The 19,847-nt window shown below is 46.6% G+C and overlaps 1 protein-coding gene across 3 annotated transcripts in view; it reads right to left on the bottom strand.

Moving 5' to 3' along the window:
- Positions 1 to 19,847, bottom strand: part of RAB3IP (RAB3A interacting protein) — a 266,787-nt gene that overhangs the window by 74,630 nt on the left and 172,310 nt on the right. For all 3 annotated transcript variants that reach the window (XM_078673902.1, XM_078673904.1, XM_078673903.1), the window contains exons 5-6: positions 16,398 to 16,475; positions 124 to 327 (exon numbers count right to left, since the gene is read on the bottom strand). In XM_078673902.1, coding sequence (XP_078530028.1) covers positions 124 to 327; positions 16,398 to 16,475 — 282 coding nt within the window. The remainder of the gene's footprint in view (positions 1 to 123; positions 328 to 16,397; positions 16,476 to 19,847) is intronic.

Raw genomic sequence — 19,847 nt, 5'->3', positions numbered from 1 at the left:
CTATGTATATGCTAACTTTTCCCTCCTCCAAATTGAAACCTCATTTGGTGAAGTGGTGTTTCCTGTAATTCTCCATTCAGCACATTATAGAGAACCCTATGGCTCTCCGTAAACATGTCTTACCTCTTTACTGTCCTTCACAATTGGCTGCATGACACTGAGTTCCTGTTGCGACCCAACCATAGCGCTGCTGGTACTTTTATTCCTCACATGGCCTTTTTTAAACGGCAACTTTACACCTGGTTGATTATCTTTTGTAGGTGATGTTGGTGATGTGGACAATACCAGAGTTTTCAATGCAGCAACTTCAGCTTGAAGTACATCAATCTTTTAAAAACAGAAACCAAAACATTATTTTTTTATAGCATTTTTCAAAATATCATAATAATTCACCAGAATGTTTGTCTAACACAAATTATTTATCTTATAACTGACAGAATACCCTTATGGCTACTGTACAGGCAATTAACCTTTCTTATCCAGCAGAGGGTCATGCACACAATAATAGGATCTAGAATAGTTTGCTAAATAGAAGGAGCAAGTAGCTGGGACAACATCTTTACATAAATCTTTTTTTTTGTTGACATCGGAGTCTAACAATTCATCCGAATGAAGGCACCCATTTTGCTCTAGAAATCCCTAGCAAATGAATGCTCATATTAAGGATACTGTCAGACTCTGTTCAGGGGACTGCGGGCGAAGTCGAGGCTACATGGCCTCAACTCTAGGGCTTGAGGTCCTGTGCCTTCGATGTTCCAGTGTCTGATCTAGTAACACTCAGAAAACTGGGCCATGTACAATCCCTTCAGCACTTGACTCCCAGTGGTAGTGATGGCGAGCAGTCAGTCTTCTCAGGAAGGTAGTGTGGGAGTGCACAGGCTCAGCACTCTTTGGGTACAATTAGGTACAATTCAATGGACTGAGCGCTAGGGGGTAGCTGCACCCGTCAGCTACCCTATTCTAAACTCCTGACCCCTGCCTTCTGGTCTAGGCAGTTTGCAGGAATAGTTGTAATAGAATTTCTTTACATTCTGGTTTAGATTACACCACATGTGAATTGTCAAACGTATCCTTCACCTCCCTTTCGAGTGTAAAAAGTTCACTGTTCCTGTGGAACTTTCTTTTATCTCCAGTGCTCTACTTGCTAGATGTCTTTTGATGACTGTTTTAGCCTGAACCTGTTCTTATTTAAACTCCAGCAGAGATGGAATTTTGGATAGCTCCTGCCATATACCTGTATTATTTCAAATACGCTTTTCTGGATCTCAAACCCTTCCCTCTTCCTGTGTTCTCTCTTAGATTCAATAGTTGAGAGTTATTTAAGCATAGCAGCTTAACCTCTACCTCTACCCTTACTCCCACTGAGAAGTCTAATAACGCCAAGGATTCTTACAAGTCCCTGGAAGGCACTTATCTTGTTCTTGTAGGCTTGACTCTTCGGTTGTGCAGTGGATTTGCTACTTTTACAATGGACCTGCAGTTGCGTCATGCTAGTGGATGATCGTTCAGTTCAGATCCCACCTGGTCGTTGACCAGTAAGCCCCAGAGTTCCTTCCCTTCTTTAGTCAACATGATACAATTTTCCTTTTCGCTTGATTTTTAGGTCTTCCAGCATTATCCATCATTATTCAATAGGTCTCTTATAAAGGTTTTGTGTAACGCAATACAAACATGCACAAGATCCTGAGCTGGAAAAAGTTCAAATGAGTTCGAGATATCAAGTCCCAATATTTTAGGTGCTCCTCATTTTATTCTTCATGAAAAGATTTTTCTTTCATTCAATTGATAGAGTCCAATCTTCATATATTAACAAGAGAAAAACCACAACCACCGCCAACACGTGTTTCGTCTAGGTCGTTAAGACCACTAGACTTCGTCAGGGCAAAATTTATCAATTGCAAGCTTCCAATGGGTAAGCGTGGGCGTATTTGTTCAGGCAGAAAAATTATTAAGTTTCCAAATGTGAAGCGTCTAGCACAAGGCAATTATCCCGGGTAAAGGACAGTCAGTCCTGAAGTCATAAACACGTATCCATCCAATCCGAAGCTCCCAATAGATCCTCCGAGTACGGGGTCCAAGTTGAGGAAACAGTACGTTCCTTCGCGAGTCACGCCGTACTGTTTCCTCAACTTGGACCCCGTACTCGGAGGATCTATTGGGAGCTTCGGATTGGATGGATACGTGTTTATGACTTCAGGACTGACTGTCCTTTACCCGGGATAATTGCCTTGTGCTAGACGCTTCACATTTGGAAACTTAATAATTTTTCTGCCTGAACAAATACGCCCACGCTTACCCATTGGAAGCTTGCAATTGATAAATTTTGCCCTGACGAAGTCTAGTGGTCTTAACGACCTAGACGAAACACGTGTTGGCGGTGGTTGTGGTTTTTCTCTTGTTAATATATGAAGATTGGACTCTATCAATTGAATGAAAGAAAAATCTTTTCATGAAGAATAAAATGAGGAGCACCTAAAATATTGGGACTTGATATCTCGAACTCATTTGAACTTTTTCCAGCTCAGGATCTTGTGCATGTTTGTATTGGTTAACTGTGGCCCCTCGGTGTCGCAGGTTTTGATTCTGGTGGGGTGACCAGAATCTGATCCTTGGAGCTTACTAAATATTGTGATTGTACTTATTTTTCTTTCCCAGCGCATGCTATCCCCTGTTCACCCCTCATTTTGCTGTTGCTGTTTTGTGTAACGCCTCTGCACTTGCATCTTCTTTGCAGTGTTGCTGCCATCAAGTGTTGGTAAAAGGAGAACTCACTACTGAAGTAACAGATTATTTTTAGGGAGGGTGCGTGGGTCATAATACTCTATTAAAAGGGGGTAGCTTGAAAGCTAGATACCATCTCTTGAGATGTCACAATTTGTTACTCGTTTCCCCGTCACTGTGTGTTCTTTTGATCTCCACTTGAAAGTCAGGGTCGTTCCATAAAAGAGTTTCACTGTGCGTTTAACCATATTGCAGATTTCTGTTCCCTCTCTCATGTCCTGATGCAAATATTCTCTCTTCGGGACCCGTTTTCAAGTTCCTCACCTTTTGCCAGCAGCCATTTGGTTTGTGATTCAAGATGAAAGATGGTGGTAGTTACTAGGTGGTGTAATTCGGCTGCAGTTGCACCTTTTTGACCAATCAATCAATCAATCAAGGACATTTATAGAGCGCACTACCTACCCGGAGGGTCTCAAGGCGCTTGGGGGGGGGGGGGGGTGCCACTACTGCTCGAACAGCCAGGTCTTGAGCTTCTTCCTGAAGGAGAGGTGGTTTTGGGTCAGGCGCAGGTCGGTCGGGAGGGAGTTCCAGGTCTTGGCGGCCAGGTGGGAGAAGGACCTTCCTCCTGTTGTCGTTCTTCGGATGCGGGGGACGGCGGCGAGGGCGTGGCTGGCTGATCGGAGGTGGCGTTAGGGAGCGTAGAAGTTGATGCGGTTGTTGAGGTAGCTCGGGCCTTGATCGTGTAGGGCTTTGTGTGCGTGGGTGAGGAGACGGAAGGTGATCCTTTTGTTGACGGGGAGCCAGTGCAGGTCTCTCAGATGTCCGGAGATGTGGCTGCGTCGGGGGATGTCGAGGATGAGTCTGGCTGAGGCGTTCTGGATCCGCTGGAGTCTCTTCTGGAGCTTGGCGGTGGTTCCGGCGTAGAGGGTGTTGCCGTAGTCCAGTCGGCTGGTGACGAGGGCCTGGGTGACCGTCTTCCTGGTCTCGATGGGGATCCACCGGAAGATCTTCCGTAGCATGTGCAGGATGTTGAAGCATGACGAGGAGACGGCGTTGACTTGTCTGGTCATGGAGAGGGAGGAGTCCAGGATGAAGCCCAGGTTGCGTGCGTGGTCTGTCGGTGTGGGTGCGGTGCCCAGGGCGGGGGGCCACCAGGAGTCGTCCCAGGCGGAGGGCGAGGAGCCCAGGATGAGGACTTCCGTCTTGTCTGAGTTCAGTTTCAGGCGGCTGGTCGTCATCCACTCGGCTACATCTTTCATCCCTTCGTGAAGGTTGGCTCTGGCAGCGGCGGGGTCGTTGGTCAGGGAGAGGATCAGCTGGGTGTCATCGGCGTAGGAGATGATGTTCAGGTTGTGTTGGCGTGCGATGGGCGCGAGGGGGCTCATGTAGACGTTGAAGAGGGTGGGGCTCAGCGAGGATCCTTGAGGGACGCCGCAGATGACTTCGGTGGCCTCGGACTTGTACGGTGGTAGACGGACTCTCTGTGTTCTTCCGTCGAGGAAGGAGACGATCCATTCCAGTGCCTTCTCCTGAATTCCGACGTTGCTGAGGCGCTGCACTAGGGTGCGGTGGCAGACGGTGTCGAATGCCGCGGAGAGGTCTAGGAGGATGAGGGCCGCTGTTTCTCCGTTGTCCATCAGGGCTCGGATGTCATCGGTGGCAGCGATGAGGGCGGTCTCGGTGCTGTGGTTGGCTCGGAAGCCAGACTGTGAGGGGTCGAGGGATCCATTCGTCTCGAGGAAGGCGGCCAGCTGTTTGTTGACGGTCTTCTCGATGACTTTGGCTGGAAACGGGAGGAGCGAGATGGGGCGGTAATTTTTGAGTTCGGTGGGGTCCGCTGTTGGTTTCTTTAGTAGAGCGCTGAGTTCGGCGTGCTTCCAGCTCTCCGGGAAGGTGGCGGTGTCGAAGGAGGTGTTGATGATGTCCCGCAGGTGGGGTGCGATGACGGTGTCGGCCTTGTTGAAGACGTGGTGAGGGCAGGGGTCGGTTGGAGATCCGGAGTGGATGGAGTTCATCATGCGGATGGTGTCATCGGTGCTGATCGGAGTCCAGGCGCGGAGGGTGGTGGTGGGCGGCGTTGCTGCGGTCGTTGTGTGCGATGGTTGAATGCTGAAGCTGTTGTGTATGTCCGCGATCTTGTTGTGGAAGTAGGAGGCGAGGGAGTTGCAGAGGTCTTGCGATGGGGTGATGTCGTTGTTTCCGGCGTTGGGGTTGGAGAGCTCTTTCACGATGTTGAAGAGTTCCTTGCAGTTGTGTGCGTTGTTGTCCAGCCGGTCCTTGAAAGCAGTTTTCTTGGTGGCGCGGATCAGTTGGTGGTGCTTCCGGGTGGCAAGCTTGAGGGTGGTCCTGTTGTCCGGTGTTGGTTCCCTTTCCAGACTTTCTCGAGGGCTCGGCAGTTCTTCTTGGAGCTCTTGAGTTCGTCGGTGAACCATGGGGCTTTCTTGCGGCCGGGTCTGCTGGGCGGGGTCCTCAGAGGGGCGAGTTCGTCCGCGCAGTTGCTGATCCACTTCGTGAGGTTGTCGGCGGCCTGGCTGGGGTTCGCTGAGCTGGCGGGAGGGTGCTGACTCAGGGAAGCGGCGAGCTGGTCGGCTGTGATCTTGTTCCAGCTTCTTCGGGCAACCTGTTGCTGGTGGTGGTGGATCGTCGTTCTTCTGAAGGTGAAGTGGACGCAGCTGTGGTCCGTCCAGTGGAGTCCTGTGGCGTGGCTGAAGGCGATGTCTTTGCTGGATGAGAAGACGGCGTCGAGTGTGTGTCCGGCGAGGTGGGTGGCGGTGGTCACCAGCTGCTTGAGTCCCAGGTTTGCGAGGTTTTCCAGCAGGGTGGTGGTGTTGCGGTCGTCGTTGTTCTCCAGGTGGAAGTTGAGGTCCCCGAGGAGGATGTAGTCGGCGGAGAGGAGGGCGTGTGGGCTGATGAAGTCGGCGATGTCTTCGCTGAATTGTGTGCGTGGTCCCGGGGGTCTGTAGATGAGGGTGCCTCTGAGGGTGGTCTTGGGGTTGACGTGGATCTGGAAGTGCAGGTGTTCGCGGGTGCGATTGTGTCGTCGGTGTTGGTCGTGATGCGGATGGTGTTCCTGTGAATGATGGCGATGCCTCCTCCTGTCTGGTTGACGCGGTCTCTCCGGATGATCTTGTAGCCGTCCGGGATGGCGATGGCGATGTCGGGCGCTGAGGAGGCGTTCATCCAGGTTTCCGTGAGGAAGGCGACGTCTGGGTCTGTGGTGTCGAGCAGGTTCCAGAGCTCGACGGCGTGTCTGTGGACGGAGCGGGTGTTGAGCAGGATGCACTTCAGGTTGTTGCTGCTGGTGTTCTGCTCGGTGGACGCTGGTGCAGCGCAGGTCCGGATGCAGGAGAACTTGCAGGACTGGCAGATGAAGGGTCCGTGGGTGCGTCTCGGGGTGGCTCGGTAGCATCCAGGGGTTCGGCCGGCGTTGAGTGCGTTGAGGGTGGCAGCGTCGTACGTCCGGCGGGTGGGCTGGGGTCTGCGGGGGCCAGAGGTCCTGGTGCTGGGCGCGGTCCAGGCGCGGACGGGCGTAGACGGGCTTACCTTTGGCGCACCTTCGGCGCTCAATCGGTGCTCCCGCTGCGCGCGTCCGCTGCGCGGTCGCTCTGGGGGCGTCATAAGAAGGGAGCGGTGAGGGAGGGTCCGCTGGGGGGCGGGTAGCGCGGGGACCAATCGGCAGGCGGGGGGGCGTGTTCGGGGCTGCTACGGCGGGAAAACTGTGGCGGGAAAAGCTGGGGGCTCGGCTGGCGGCCCTGCGGCGGCTGGGGCGCTGGGGTGGCCCTGCGGCGGCTGGGGCGTAGGCTCGGCTTCGGCGTCTGGCAGCAGGTAAGGAGGAGCGGCAGGGGGGTGTGGGGGCGACCAGGCGGTGGGCGCAGTGGAACCATAGATTCCAAATCAGTATGTCGTTTTGGATCTCCGCTATGTCTCTTCTTATGTCAGTTCTTGGTATTGTAAGACGTTTGGTAATTCATTTCTCCTGGTCGGACCCCATTTTTTAGCCAAACATTAGCCTGAGATTTTTGTTAGAAAGAAGGTTTGCTGTTTTAGTCACCATCCCAGCATAGCTGTCTTTTTGGGGGAGTAAGGTCTACTCCGGTTTGTGTCTCAAATAACTTGTTCATTTGAATTTGGTGTACTCGGCTCTGTCTGCAGGAGATACACATCCAAGTTGCATACCAATGAAAATGGGACTGAGGGTGGGGCGTAGGGAGGGCTGCCTCCATTAGGTCAATACCTAGAATCTGTCAGCGCTATAATCAGAAGTTCTAATGTCTTCCATTTAGCTCACAATGCTAGCTCACGGCTGCAGCCTCATTGTGTACCTCTTCCTTGTCTATACTTGCATTAATATGCAATTCATTCTAAGCATCTTACGTGCCTAGGCGTCCAAGAAATTGGTTGCCTTTGATTTGGGTCACCCGCTTGCACAAACTCTTTTTGGGGGGCAGGACTCTATGCATAGTATTTTTATGGATGCCCTTGTGCCATGGCTCTCTTACTTGCACTTCCTGATTTGTTTATCACTTTGTCTGGCTCTACACGGCTGTGTGTGCCTACGGGCATCTGTTAGCTCACCAGTCTTTGGTTGCTTCTTTTTGAGTGAAGAGGAGTGTGAGCCACTCCCTAATCCAGTAAGAGGTGCAGATTCTAGCACCGGTCGCACACAGGCTGTGGAGCACTATAGGTTTTCTTCAATAAAGGTCATATGCTCAGGTCCTGGTCAGGTATACCTGGTACCTAATGCCAAAAGAGAAGGATGCATGGCCATCTGTGATGAGACCGCACTATTGAGTATTGGCAAAGTGAGAACAATTACTGCCAGGTCTGCTCCCATGAATAAAACCATCCATATGCTCTTCTTGCTTCCTAGAAGATATATGTATGAATGTGAATTGTTTCCCCCACAGTTTTGCCCCTCAGGGAGACGGGTTGCATAGCTGCTGAGAGTCAATCCTGCACAACTTCCTCTTGTGTGGAAGTGCCATATATTCATTTTTATGATAAACATGGAACCTACAAGTGTGATATTTATACGTGAAGAAAAAAGAATGAACAGTGAACAGATAAAATAGTAAAATGTTGAATAATTGGAAAGGAAAATGCTACTTACCCAGTATGCATCAGTTCTTGGTATGTAGAGCTGTAGAGTCCATTGCTAAGCATAGCCTGCCATCTAGTGTTGGGTCTGGGTGTTTGCACTTTGGTTTTGTTCAAAGAAGTCTTTTCCAGTAACAAGGTAGGTGACTCCTCCTTTCGGTGAAAGTGCACATGGGCATCGACTCCATTGTTAGATTGCTTCCAGCAGAGGGTAATAACGGAGTTAGTAAGATGAGTAAAAGATGTCCATGTATATATGTATCTAAGTAAGATGTAACTGCAACAGTTATAGGAACACGGGGAGGCGGGTGGGCGCATGTGACTCTACAGCTTTACATTTCAAGAACAGATGCATACTGGGTAAATAGCATTTTCCGTTCGAGGCATGGGAGCTGTAGATCCCATGCTGTGCATAGACTAAATTGCAGATTACCAAATCTTCTGTGATTGGATTGCTGGAGCTGGCAAGTTGCTCACATCACCTAACAATGAGAACATGAAACCTAGGAATAAGAAAAAAAATGCTCCGTGGTTTTCACCAGCTCTTAAGGCTGAGCTAGGCGAAGTGAAAACGCTTGAACGGAGGTGGCGTCGTAATTACGACACCGCCGCACGCAACATCTATAAAGCAGCTAGGCGGAAGTATCACGTAGGACTAAAATTAGCAAAAAAAGCCTACTACCTTCAGGCCATTTCTTCAGCAGGCCAAGAACAAAAAGCTATCTTTAGGATTGTTAAGGATTTTATCAATCCTTCAGCTCTATCGCAAGAGATCCCCCCATCGCAAGATCTATGTAATGCGATATCTGATTATTTTGATAACAAAATCCTAACCATCACTAATACCTTTCCATCAGAATCCATCACCACAAAGGATGATGAAGAGATAGCGAACACTACTTTCCCCCTCCGCTTTGACGAGTTCGCCCCAGTCTCCCTGGAGGAAACTGCTAAAGCTATTTTAGCCAGCAAATCAGGTTCCCCCTTTGATCCCTGCCCTTCTCCGGTGTTGCACCACTTAATAGAGATAGTTAATCCTATGATTAACAGTATCATCAATTCTTCTCTAGCAACAGCAAGTATATCTGATAATTGGAAACTTGCAGCTGTCAAGCCACTCCCAAAAAAGGCCCTGGCCGATCCCACCACCCTTTCCAACCTGCGCCCGATTTCCCTGCTACCCATTCTATTCAAGCTGACTGAAAAGTTTGTCAATAGTCAACTGACAAACTTTTTGGAGAAGAATAACGTTCTCCATCCGAATCAGTCAGGCTTTCGGTCAGAACACTCTACCGAATCAGCTTTACTATACTCTGCTGAAACTTTAAGAACAGCAATGGATCAGGGAAAACAGGCGGTCCTTATCCTTCTTGACCTGTCGGCAGCCTTCGATACCGTGTCCCATAACATCTTACTGGACCGGTTGGCTGCCGCAGGTGTGGGAGGACAGGTGTTGGCTTGGTGTAGGAACTTCCTTACTAACAGACGCCAAATAACAGTGCTTGGCCCATATCAGTCTGAGGCTAAAATCGTCAGCTCAGGGGTGCCACAGGGCTCTAGTCTGAGCCCTGTCCTTTTCAACCTATATATGGCACCCCTGATGAACTTGATCGTGTCATTCAGGATCAGTTCTATTTCATACGCTGACGATACCCAACTGATTCTGGTGCTGGATAAGGAACAACCAGGTGCCGAGGAAGATCTTAGGAACTGTCTTGCAGCAACATTCAAATGGATGAATAACAACCATCTAAAGTGCAACGCCGGAAAAACAGAAATCCTGCCCATAGGGATCAATAATCCTTTTTCCCCTACAGTATGCTGGCCATCGGATGCAGAAGCCCCACCCAAAACAATTGCATCCGTCCGCAACCTAGGCATAAAATTTGACAATTGCCTATCCTTCAAACCCCAGGCTGTAGCAGTGGCAGGTATGTGCTTTCAAATTATTAAAGCACTTAGGAAATTTTTTGATCTCCTCCCTCTTTCGGCGAGGAAAACAGTCGCAGTGGCCTTAATAAATTCTAGGCTGGATTACTGCAATGGACTTTATGTTGGAGCAAATAAAATCGTGCTCCATAAATTGCAGATGATCCAAAACGCGGCTGCCCGCCTCGTACTGTGTCTGCCTCGTAGATCATCAGCCTTCGCAGCCCTAAATACCTTACATTGGCTGCCAATAGGAAAGAGAATCCTGTTCAAACTTCTCTTGATTACCTTTAGGGCCTTCCATCAACGTGGTCCGATCTATCTACAAAGGAGGTTTAAGAGATACTACCCAGTACGTTGCTTAAGATCCGCAAGTCAGAACTTATTTGTTGTTCCTCGCTTTAAACTGGCTACAAAGGGTGGCAAATCCATCTTTGTACTAGGAACCAAGGCCTGGAACAAATTGCCTCTTTCCTTGCGATCTTTCTCCCAAGAAGCCCCTTTTAGGAAGGCATTGAAAACTTGGATTTTCTCTATGTCTGACACCCTGTGTAGGACTCTAGTGTAGTGGATGTATTTAAAAAATCAGGATTTCTCTCCCCTATCCAACCCTTCCATCTGGGTTGTGTAAGCGCCAAGATACTCCTTGGAGTGGTAGTAGCGCTCTATAAATGCCCATTACATTTACATTTACATTTATCTCCCAAAGTGGTGGCTAACCTGTAGCTGTTGCAGTGCTCTGAAATAATGTACGTAAAACTGCTTGGCCCACACTAGCTTGCTGTCTTGCTAACACATTTACACAATAGTGTTTTGTGAATGTGTGAGGTGTAGACCATGTTAATGCTTTGCAGATATCATCTATGGATATATTTCTTAAGAATGCCATAGAAGCCCCTAGTTTGCGAGTGGAGTGCGCTCTAGGATGAATTGTTAGAGATCTTTTTGCATAGCATATTTGAATGCACTTTACTATCCACCTTGCAATGCCTGATTTTGATATAGGATTGCCTTTATGTGGTGGAGTAAAAGCGACAAATAGTTGTTTCTTTTTGCGGAAAGGTTTTGTCCTTTCTATATCGTAAAGAATAGCTCCATCCAAAGTGTGTAAAGCATGTTCTGCCACAGAATCTGGCTTAGGGAAGAACACAGGCAACTTAAAAGATTGGTTGATATAAAAGGCAGAAATTACCTTTGATAGGAATTTAGGGTTGGTCCGCAGAACCACCTTGTTTTATTTTGGTGTATTTGTAAGAATGGGTCTTCTATGGTTAGTGCCTGAAGCTCATCCACTCTCCTCAGTGATGTGATAGCTATGAGGAAAGCTACTTTCCAAGTAAGAAATTGTATTTTACATTTATGCAATGGGTCAAAGGGTGGACTCATTAGCCTGGTGAGGACATGGTTGAGATTCCATACTGGACCAGGTGGAAGTCTTGGAGGAATGATTCTTATTAGTCCATCCATAAAGGCTTTGATGACAGGCACTCTAAAAAGAGACAGATGTTTGTTTTGTAGGTATGCAGCAGAGACAGATGTTTGTTTTGTAGGTATGCAGCTACTGCAGCAAGATGTAAGCGTATGGAAGAGTACGCTTAATTGGAACGCTGCATATGTAGTAAATAGCAAATTATGTTTTGAGCTGAAGCGTCCAGTGGATCTATTTAGTTGTTATTGCAGTATATCACAAATCGCTTCCACATTGCTGCATAGCATGCTCTTGTGGTAGGACGTCGAGTCTCTTTGATAATATTTATACAGTCTGGCGGAATATTAAGGTAACCAAACTCTAAGAATTCAGGTACCAGATCGCAAGGTTGAGATGGCTGGGAACTGAATGTCTTATTTCTCCATGCAGATTGGGAGTGAGGTGTAGTTTTTGGTGAGGAACTACTGAGCGCTCCAACAGGGTTGTGAACCAGGGTTGTCGAGCCCATGTGGGACAAACTAGAATTAATGTCAGGGAAGCCTGTCTGAGCTTCCGAACCACTAATGGAATGAGTGGAGAGGCGGAAAAGCTTAGGCAAATATTCCTGACCAATTCATCCATAGTGCATTGCCATTGGACAATGGGTGTGGATTTCTGAATACGAAGTTTGGGCATTTTGCGTTTAGGTTAGTGGCGAACAGATCTATGTCTGGAAAGCCCCCCATTTGAAAGAATGGGAGGAGCACTTGAGGGTGGAGTTCCCATTCGTGGATCTGTTGTCTTTGACGACTGAGTAGATATGCAATTTGATTGTTTACTCCTGGAAGGTGTTCTGCCAGGAGAAACATTCTTTGATGTATGGCCCATTTCCAGATGGTCTGTGCTAGTTGTGACAGCTGGAGAGTGTATCCCCCCTTGTGTTTGTATGTAGTACATTGCTGTCATGTTGTCTGTACGGATCAGGACAGCTTTGCCTACTAGATGAACTTGAAACGCTTTGAGTACTAGAAAAATCGTTAGCAGCTCTAGATGGTTTATGTGAAGCTGCTTTTGCTGCAGGCTCCACATGACCTGAATTGTATGTGTCTGGAGATGAGCTCCCTAATCAGTGAGCGATGCGTCTGCTGTTAGCTGTTAGCACTATCTGTTCCGGATAAATGAAGGGTTGCCCTTTTGAAAGGTGTTGCGTATTGCACCACTGCAGCGAGCGATGGGTGCGGCCATCCACCAACATTAGATCTGATAACAGACCCTGAGCCCGATTCCACTGACGTGCTAAGCACTCTTGAAGGGCACGCATGTGAAGTCTTGCGTAAGGGACTATTAGTATGCAAGACACCATATCCCTAGTACACACAAGCTGGCAACGAGTGATGAGTCTGAAACTGGCAGATTAGAGTCTGCATGTTGCGATTCTGGCCGGACTGGGGTAGACCAAAGCCTTTTGTGTATCTATTGTGGTTCCCAGATATGCCTGTGTGTTGGATGGCTGTAGATGAGACTTGGACAGGTTTAATGTGAATCCAAGATCGTGGAGCAACTGCACTGTTTTGTGAGTGTGACAGAGACAGCTTTTTTGCGAGCCGGCTTTTATGAGCCAGTTGTCCAGATATGGGAAGACGTGAATGTGTTTTCTTCGAAGGTGAGCTGCGACTACTGCTAAACACTTGATCAAAACTCTGCGTGTAGTAGTTACTCCGAATAGGAGCACCTTGAACTTGTAATGCTGTCCTGCTACTACGAACCTTAAGTATTTGAGCTGAGCAGGAAGTATTGGGATTTCGACATTGGCGTTCTTTAAGTCCAGAGTGGACAGAAAGTCATTTTTTGAAGGAGCGGAAGAACTTGTTGGAGAGTTACCATGTGAAAGTGGTCCAATTGAATGTATAAATTTAGTTCTCTGAGGTCTAGTATAGGCCTGAGAGAGCCGTCCGTTTTGGGAATTAAGAAGTACAGGGAGTATACCCAGTTGCCTTGATGTTTTACTGGGACAAGCTCTATTGCTCCTTTTTCTAAGAGAGAGAACTTCTTTTTTAGAAGGGTAAGATGTTGCTGTGACATTGCATGTCATCTTGGAAGAATGTTGGGGGAGTGTCTGTAAGTTTCAGGCAGTAACCATATTGGATAATTTGTAAAACCCATTTGTCTGAGGTGATGTTGTTCCAGGCAAGCAGAAATTGAGAGAGACGTTCCCCAACAGGAGTGGAATGATTGGGGGTAGCGGAAGGAAGTCACCGTTTGTTAGTGGGGGGAGTGCGTGTGGAGTTGCCTCTACCTCTTCCCTTAACATTCTTTCCTCTAAAACCTCCTCTAAAATATCCTCTTGGTGAGGTAATTGGTTGTTGCCCTTGTAGGAGGGGGGAGGGATTTTCTGTGGTAACATTTTTGGAGCCATCCCTGCAAAAGTAGCGGCAAAAGGAACCCCTATTAGTAGGTAATTGTAAAGCCCCCATGGACTTTGCGACCGCAGTGTCTTTTTTTCATTTTTTTCCAAAGAGGTGTCAACTGCTGTACCAAAGAGGTGTTACTTATTAAGGGGCTGATTGAGAATGGAGGCCTGTACCTCAGGTTTGAAACCTGAAATTCTCAACCATGAGTGTCCGTGTAGCAATACGCTGGTGTTTACAGCGCGTGCTGCTGTGTCTACTGCATCTAATGCGCACTTGATGGAGGTATTGGTGATAAGTTTTCCTTCTTGGATCAGATCATTTGCCTTTGATATGTGCTCATCAGGCAGAAAGTGCATACGTTTTTTCAGCTCATCATGAGCCCTATCGTATCGGGCTAGCAAAGCCTGAGCATTGGCAATGTGCCAGTGATTAGCTACCCGTGAGGCTACCCTTTTACCAGAGCATCAATTAACTTGGACTCCTTATCAGGAGGAGGCGCCTCACCTGTGGTCTTTGAGTTCGCTCTCTTACGAGTTATTTATAGACCACAAAAGAGTCCAAGGGCATCTGACCCTTGATGTAGACAGGGTCAGTAGGTGCTGGCTTATATTTTTTCTCAACCCTGGTGGTGATGATTCTTGCCCTAACATGGTCCTTGAAAACCTCATCTGCATGCTTAAGCATCCCCTTAAGCATTGGTAATGTATGTGTACTTTTCTGAGTGGAGCTTAAGGTCTCACACAAGAAGTCCTCCTCTAAAGCCTCCTTATGTAGTTCCACCCCATGGTAATGAGCAGCCCTGTTAAGAAGCTCAATGTAACCTACATTGTCATCACACGGTGATGGCCTGGACGGATATAAGTCAGTATCAGTGTCTGTGCGTGGATCAGTATCATAATCCTCTCATGGGTCAACATCTTGTGGCCTATCCCAATCCCCTTCTTCCTATGGGTCAGGTGATAGCGGTGGTGGTAAATTAGTGGGTGTAATGAGTAGTTGAGAATAAATAGGTGAAGGAGGTGGTACATAAGGTGGTGATGGGTTTATACCCACATTCCTTTTCTTCAGGGGTATGTGATGCTCATCCTCATGGGCCAATTTCCTTTTTTCAGGTAATTTGGCATAAATATGCCCAGTATCTGGGTTAATAACCAGTTATTTTTGTTTCAGATCCGAAGGAGGAACATCGGACAGTGGCTCTTTTGTCGGAGTCTTTTTATATTCACTTGAAGTTTTCGACGTCAAACGTTTCGGCTCCGAACTCTTTGGCACTGAAGATTTAGGCTTTGACAAAGATGGAACATGGACGTGCTTGGATTTCAGCATCAAGGATTTTGGCTTGGTGCCGGCATGGGGCCGACTCGATCCGGAATGCTTTTCTTTGTGTTTCGGCACCAGGCCCATGGGAGGGGTGCGCAAAACTTTTTTTCTGTGCCGACCTTGACCTGCAGGCAGAGGAAGAACTGGAACATTTTTCGATTTTGGTTGTTGGGGCAAGGGGGTTTCTGTACTCATGGGACGCTGACCCGGTGTAACTTGCTCCTCTTCTTCCATGTCGGAGTCGGCCTCGGACACAGACACAGAGACATGTTCCTCTTCCTCGACTCCTTGAGGGTGTGTTTCTTCACGGTCGGAATCTTCGCCGAAGAGGTCCGGTACATAGGGGGAACATCCATGACAACGCGGTCAAAACACCGCGCTGCCATTACCACCCGTCTTTTACAACTAAGGAATAGTAGATTTACTATTCCAACACCTTCCCTACTGTATGTAGGCTGGAGTTGGAATAGTAAATCTTACTACTCCTAAGTCAAGCACCCTACAGCGCAAGTCGTGGTAACGACTTGCGCTGTAAAAGATGCGTTGGGATGTACCGCGATCTAAAAGATCGCGTTGTAACATCATACAACCGGTACATAGCCGCCTTGGTGTTGCATCTTGTAACATCGAGCCTGGCGGTCACGAAGCGTCTTCTTTGATCGAAACAATCGGGATGCGTCGCAGTCTTTCTCGTCGTGTTCCGGGAACAAACTGAGATTGCAAGTTTTGTGCAGGCCGGTACGCAGAAACTTGGTGCTACACCCAGGACAGAGCTTGAATGGAGTCTGTTCCATTGACTGCTAGCTAGCCTGGTGCGGTTAGGCCCAACAGTCCTCCACAAGTATTCCGATCGAAGATTCTTGGTTTGAGATGATACGCAGAGAATGGGAAACGCGATCGAGAAACAATACCGTAGAGGGTAGTGGAATGTGCGTCGAAGGGAACCCGAGAAACAGTGCCGAACCGGAGCACAGCAATTCACATCCGAACCCGATGGAAGTAAAAAACAATCTAACAATGGAGTCAATGCCCATGCGCACTATCAGCCAAAGGAGGAGTCACCTACCTCGTGACTGGAAAATACTTCATCGAACAAAAACAAAGTGCAAACATCCGGACCCAACACTAGATGGCAGGCTCTGCACAGCATGTGATCTACAGCTTACTAGCCTTGAACATCTACTTGTAGCAAAGAATTTGAAAAAATAACAGAGGTCTGCAGGAGAGACTAAGCACGTAGCAGATGGATGGATCAATTATCTTTTCTGGGTGAATTGTTTTATGTAGTGTGCCTTCCCACTTTTTCATTTCCTAATCTCAGCCAACCAAACCGCAATCGTGATGATTGCGAAAGAGGTACAGATATTATAAACATTTCATATACATTAAGCAATACACTGATGAACACCCATACGCCATATAATTAATTATCTGTGTATTCTTATTTTGACCAATACAGTTGGTGATACTAAAACATAAAAGCATGCAAGAACTAGTGATTTTTAACAAACCTTTCCTTGTGCTTCCTTCAACTGTTTTTCTGCTGTTGCTTGTTTAACATTCGCTTCTCGTACCATTTTGTGAGCTTCCTACAAAGCAAAGTTTATAGAAGCGTGTTTAAATTGCACTACATTTCAAGGTTATGTTAACAGCGAAATGTTTATTGCGCAGTGCAACAATTTTAAATAAGGTATTCAATACAAATGGCAAGATCAGACAGAAAACCCTCTTCAATACAGGATCCTAGTTTATTAACTCAAGAAGAGAAGGGAATGAGCGGTGGCTAAGCCCATAAATCTCGCCATGGTGGGCATAGGGTACCCCCTGTATACCACAAAAGATACCTCAAAAACATGCCCATATGGTGGGTGGATCGGGGACGGTTTTCAGATTCATTTTCATGAGGCAATGTGTCCCACGATAGGTACAAATTAGCATATCAAACACACAGTCAAATAAAGAAGTACAGACTCAATAAGTGAGTTCTAGTGTGGATTAGGAAATTTAGAAAGGTTTGAGACAAAAATAATAACTTACAATAAGGAACTTGTAAAATGCAGATGCATGAAGTCATTGCCATGAAAGCATTCAGCATTACAAAATAACAGGCAAATCAAAAATATGCAAGTCCCAAATGAGCAGAAAAATCAGTAATAACTCGAATACCGTCTCTAGTAACCTCAGAAAGTCATCTGGCTCACCCCCAAATATGAGCGTTTATATAGCATATCTACTCATAGACAAACATGATAGTGGAGAGTCATGGTGTGAGCAAAATAATTAAAATTTCAACAAATCAGAGCATCGAAATGAAGAGTAACATACAGCATTCCCACTTAAACCCTATCCCGCTACATGAATTCTGATTCAGCCCACTCTATACTAATGTCATCAGGAGATGTCAGAACAAAATAATCACAAAACAGTAAACCATAGAGAATTACAAAAATACTGTTAGAACCCTGAAGGACATTTGCATTACTGAGCCCATGCTAGAGAGTTTGGAAGAAAAGAAACTTGCTTGAATACATGCAGCAGAAATAACAGGAAATGTGACACGATGCGACATCATTTTGAACAAGGGGGCATCAAGGCCTACCAGAAGTCTAGTTAGCACAAGCCACTTTTTCTGGCTTTAACAGGTCAGAGCAAAATCGTTTCAAAGGCAATAACATCATATAAGTCTACGCAAGAATTTCAAGTGTAGATCACTATCTGCACAGTGTTAATAATGCATAATTTTTTTAATGCAGTAAAACATCTACACCTACAAGAACCCTTTTGACTTTGCCAAATGTTTCTAATCATTTTAGTTTTTAGTTGTGCAGCAATGTGGCTGCTGTGCAGCATGACAAATTAAACAAAAAATGAATAAATGAAGCATCTTCATACTTTTTTGGGTGGGGAGGGAAGATGGGGGCCAACTCAGTGGAAGTGAAAGAACAGATATGAGGAGGGTAACAAAGACAACAGAAGGGTGTGAAAGAACTGCTACGACGCAAGCAATAACAGACAACAATGGAAGGAGGGTTTGTGGGGCAAGTAACAACAGAAGGAGGGAAGGTGAGCGAGTGGATGGGGCCAAGAAATACAGAGAGGGTCGCAGGTACACAGAGGTGGGGGGAGTAGTACATGAGGGAGCCAGCTGAAAAGAATCACCGTGGTAGACTGCTTTAATACAAAAACAAGTATTGTGTCCATGCACCAGGGGAGTGACAAAAACCCAAAGAAGAAAAAGTCTTCACCAGCTGACCACTAAAAAGCAGCAAATTAAAGTAACAATGAGGCCCACCAATGGTAAGGAATGAGAGGGCTCTAAGCCCACTAACAGAAAATGACAGGTATCAGGTGCTGAAATCTGTGCCCTCTCGGGGCTCAAAGGTCAGTATGTGCAGTATGTTTAGCAAACTGCCTCAGGGGGGTATACATACTAGTGAGGCGCCTTCTTCTAGCAAAGCAGAGGATACTGGTGAACACCCTGAGAGACCGGCATGTTTACAGAGGCAGGGCACAGGCAGAGTATCCTCACCGTAGGGACGGAAAGACCATACGTTTTGACTCCATTTTGAAATAGTATAAAAGGGCTGCCACTCAACCATTTGTCAGAAGAGGTCCTTCGCCCCAGATTATGTTGTGCGATACTGCCAGGGATGCTTGACTGCCAGACATGCGGACTTATCACCCTTTTTTTTACTAAAAGCCGATACTGAGCCGCTGAGTCCAGGGGGAGAGGAGCAGATACGCTGTGTGCTAACCCTTCACAGGGAAAATGGTCTCCCTTACTTTTGACAACTACAGAGCTTTGCCATAAACAGGTATGCAGTGCGCTGATTCTCACTAAGAAAATACTCCATGCCATCCCAGCATAGCGCATAGAAGTAGGTCTTAGGAATTTAGGATTTTTCAGTTGACATTTTTACCCGTGAGAGAAATGTTCATTTTATTCTCGTTGTAAGCAACATGCATTTGTGCTGTTTTAATTTTATTATGTGCGAGTGCTTTCGGTGTGCCCCTGGATGAAATAAATACGCTTTCTAGTTAAAGCCTCTTTTTCTTAGTGTAGTTTGTGTGTGGTATTGAGAATATTAAAATAGGTTTGTTTCAATCGCCATGGTGTACTTGGATCCCAGTTTAAGGACTGTTAGTAACTCAAAAGCACGGACGCCACTTCAACTATGTATTTGGTAGGGTTCTGCGGGGCTACAAAAACTGGTCTTTCACATTCAAGCATTGTTGTATTGAACTAAGTTCACTTGTGTACCCATGGGTGTGAAAACAAACCTCAACCTTGTCATGCAGGTGCTATTCTGAAAATAATTGTAATATGACACTTGAATTTGTAAGTAGAATAGTTTTTGTGATCGCATATGCATACAAGCACGTGTGCACACACACACACACACACACACACACAGCTACAAATAACCCCAAGCTAAGTAATATAAATGTATTAGTGTTCAACACTTGCTTTCCCATATTAATAAATAACATCAAAGCATATTACTTGACGGTTGTAACCTAACCGCAGGACATAAAATAAAAATGTATAAGGTAACCTAACATGCGTGTATGTGTAAAGTGCACATTCACCCCCAGGGTGACTTGAAAATGTTTAATAAATTATCATTGCTAACCATCTCAATCAAAGGTACTCAGGTTATTGACCTCGGGAGGATGAAAGGCCAAGTTGCCTGCTCTGCAGTGAATGCATTCATTATATAACTAAAGCAGCAGACGCATTGTTCTGTAGAAGGTGTCTTAAACCTTTAGTTCAAATGTCCACTGAGACTTCTCAAACAACCAATGATTCCAGGAACACACGAAGAACTGTGTTTGTGCAGTCATGTCTACGGATTTCACAATGGTTGTGAAGCTGCTATAAAATGATGAAAGTTGAGTTGGATCTTCTGGGGTGAAAACCAGGACCAGAAGATGGCACAGAATTCTGTAGCAGGTTAGTC

This window comes from Lissotriton helveticus, chromosome 1_1, assembly GCF_964261635.1.
Source record: "Lissotriton helveticus chromosome 1_1, aLisHel1.1, whole genome shotgun sequence".
In the NCBI taxonomy this organism is placed as follows: domain Eukaryota; kingdom Metazoa; phylum Chordata; class Amphibia; order Caudata; family Salamandridae; genus Lissotriton; species Lissotriton helveticus.
Note: the sequence above shows the minus strand (reverse complement) of the source record. Positions and strands in the feature narration are given on the sequence as shown.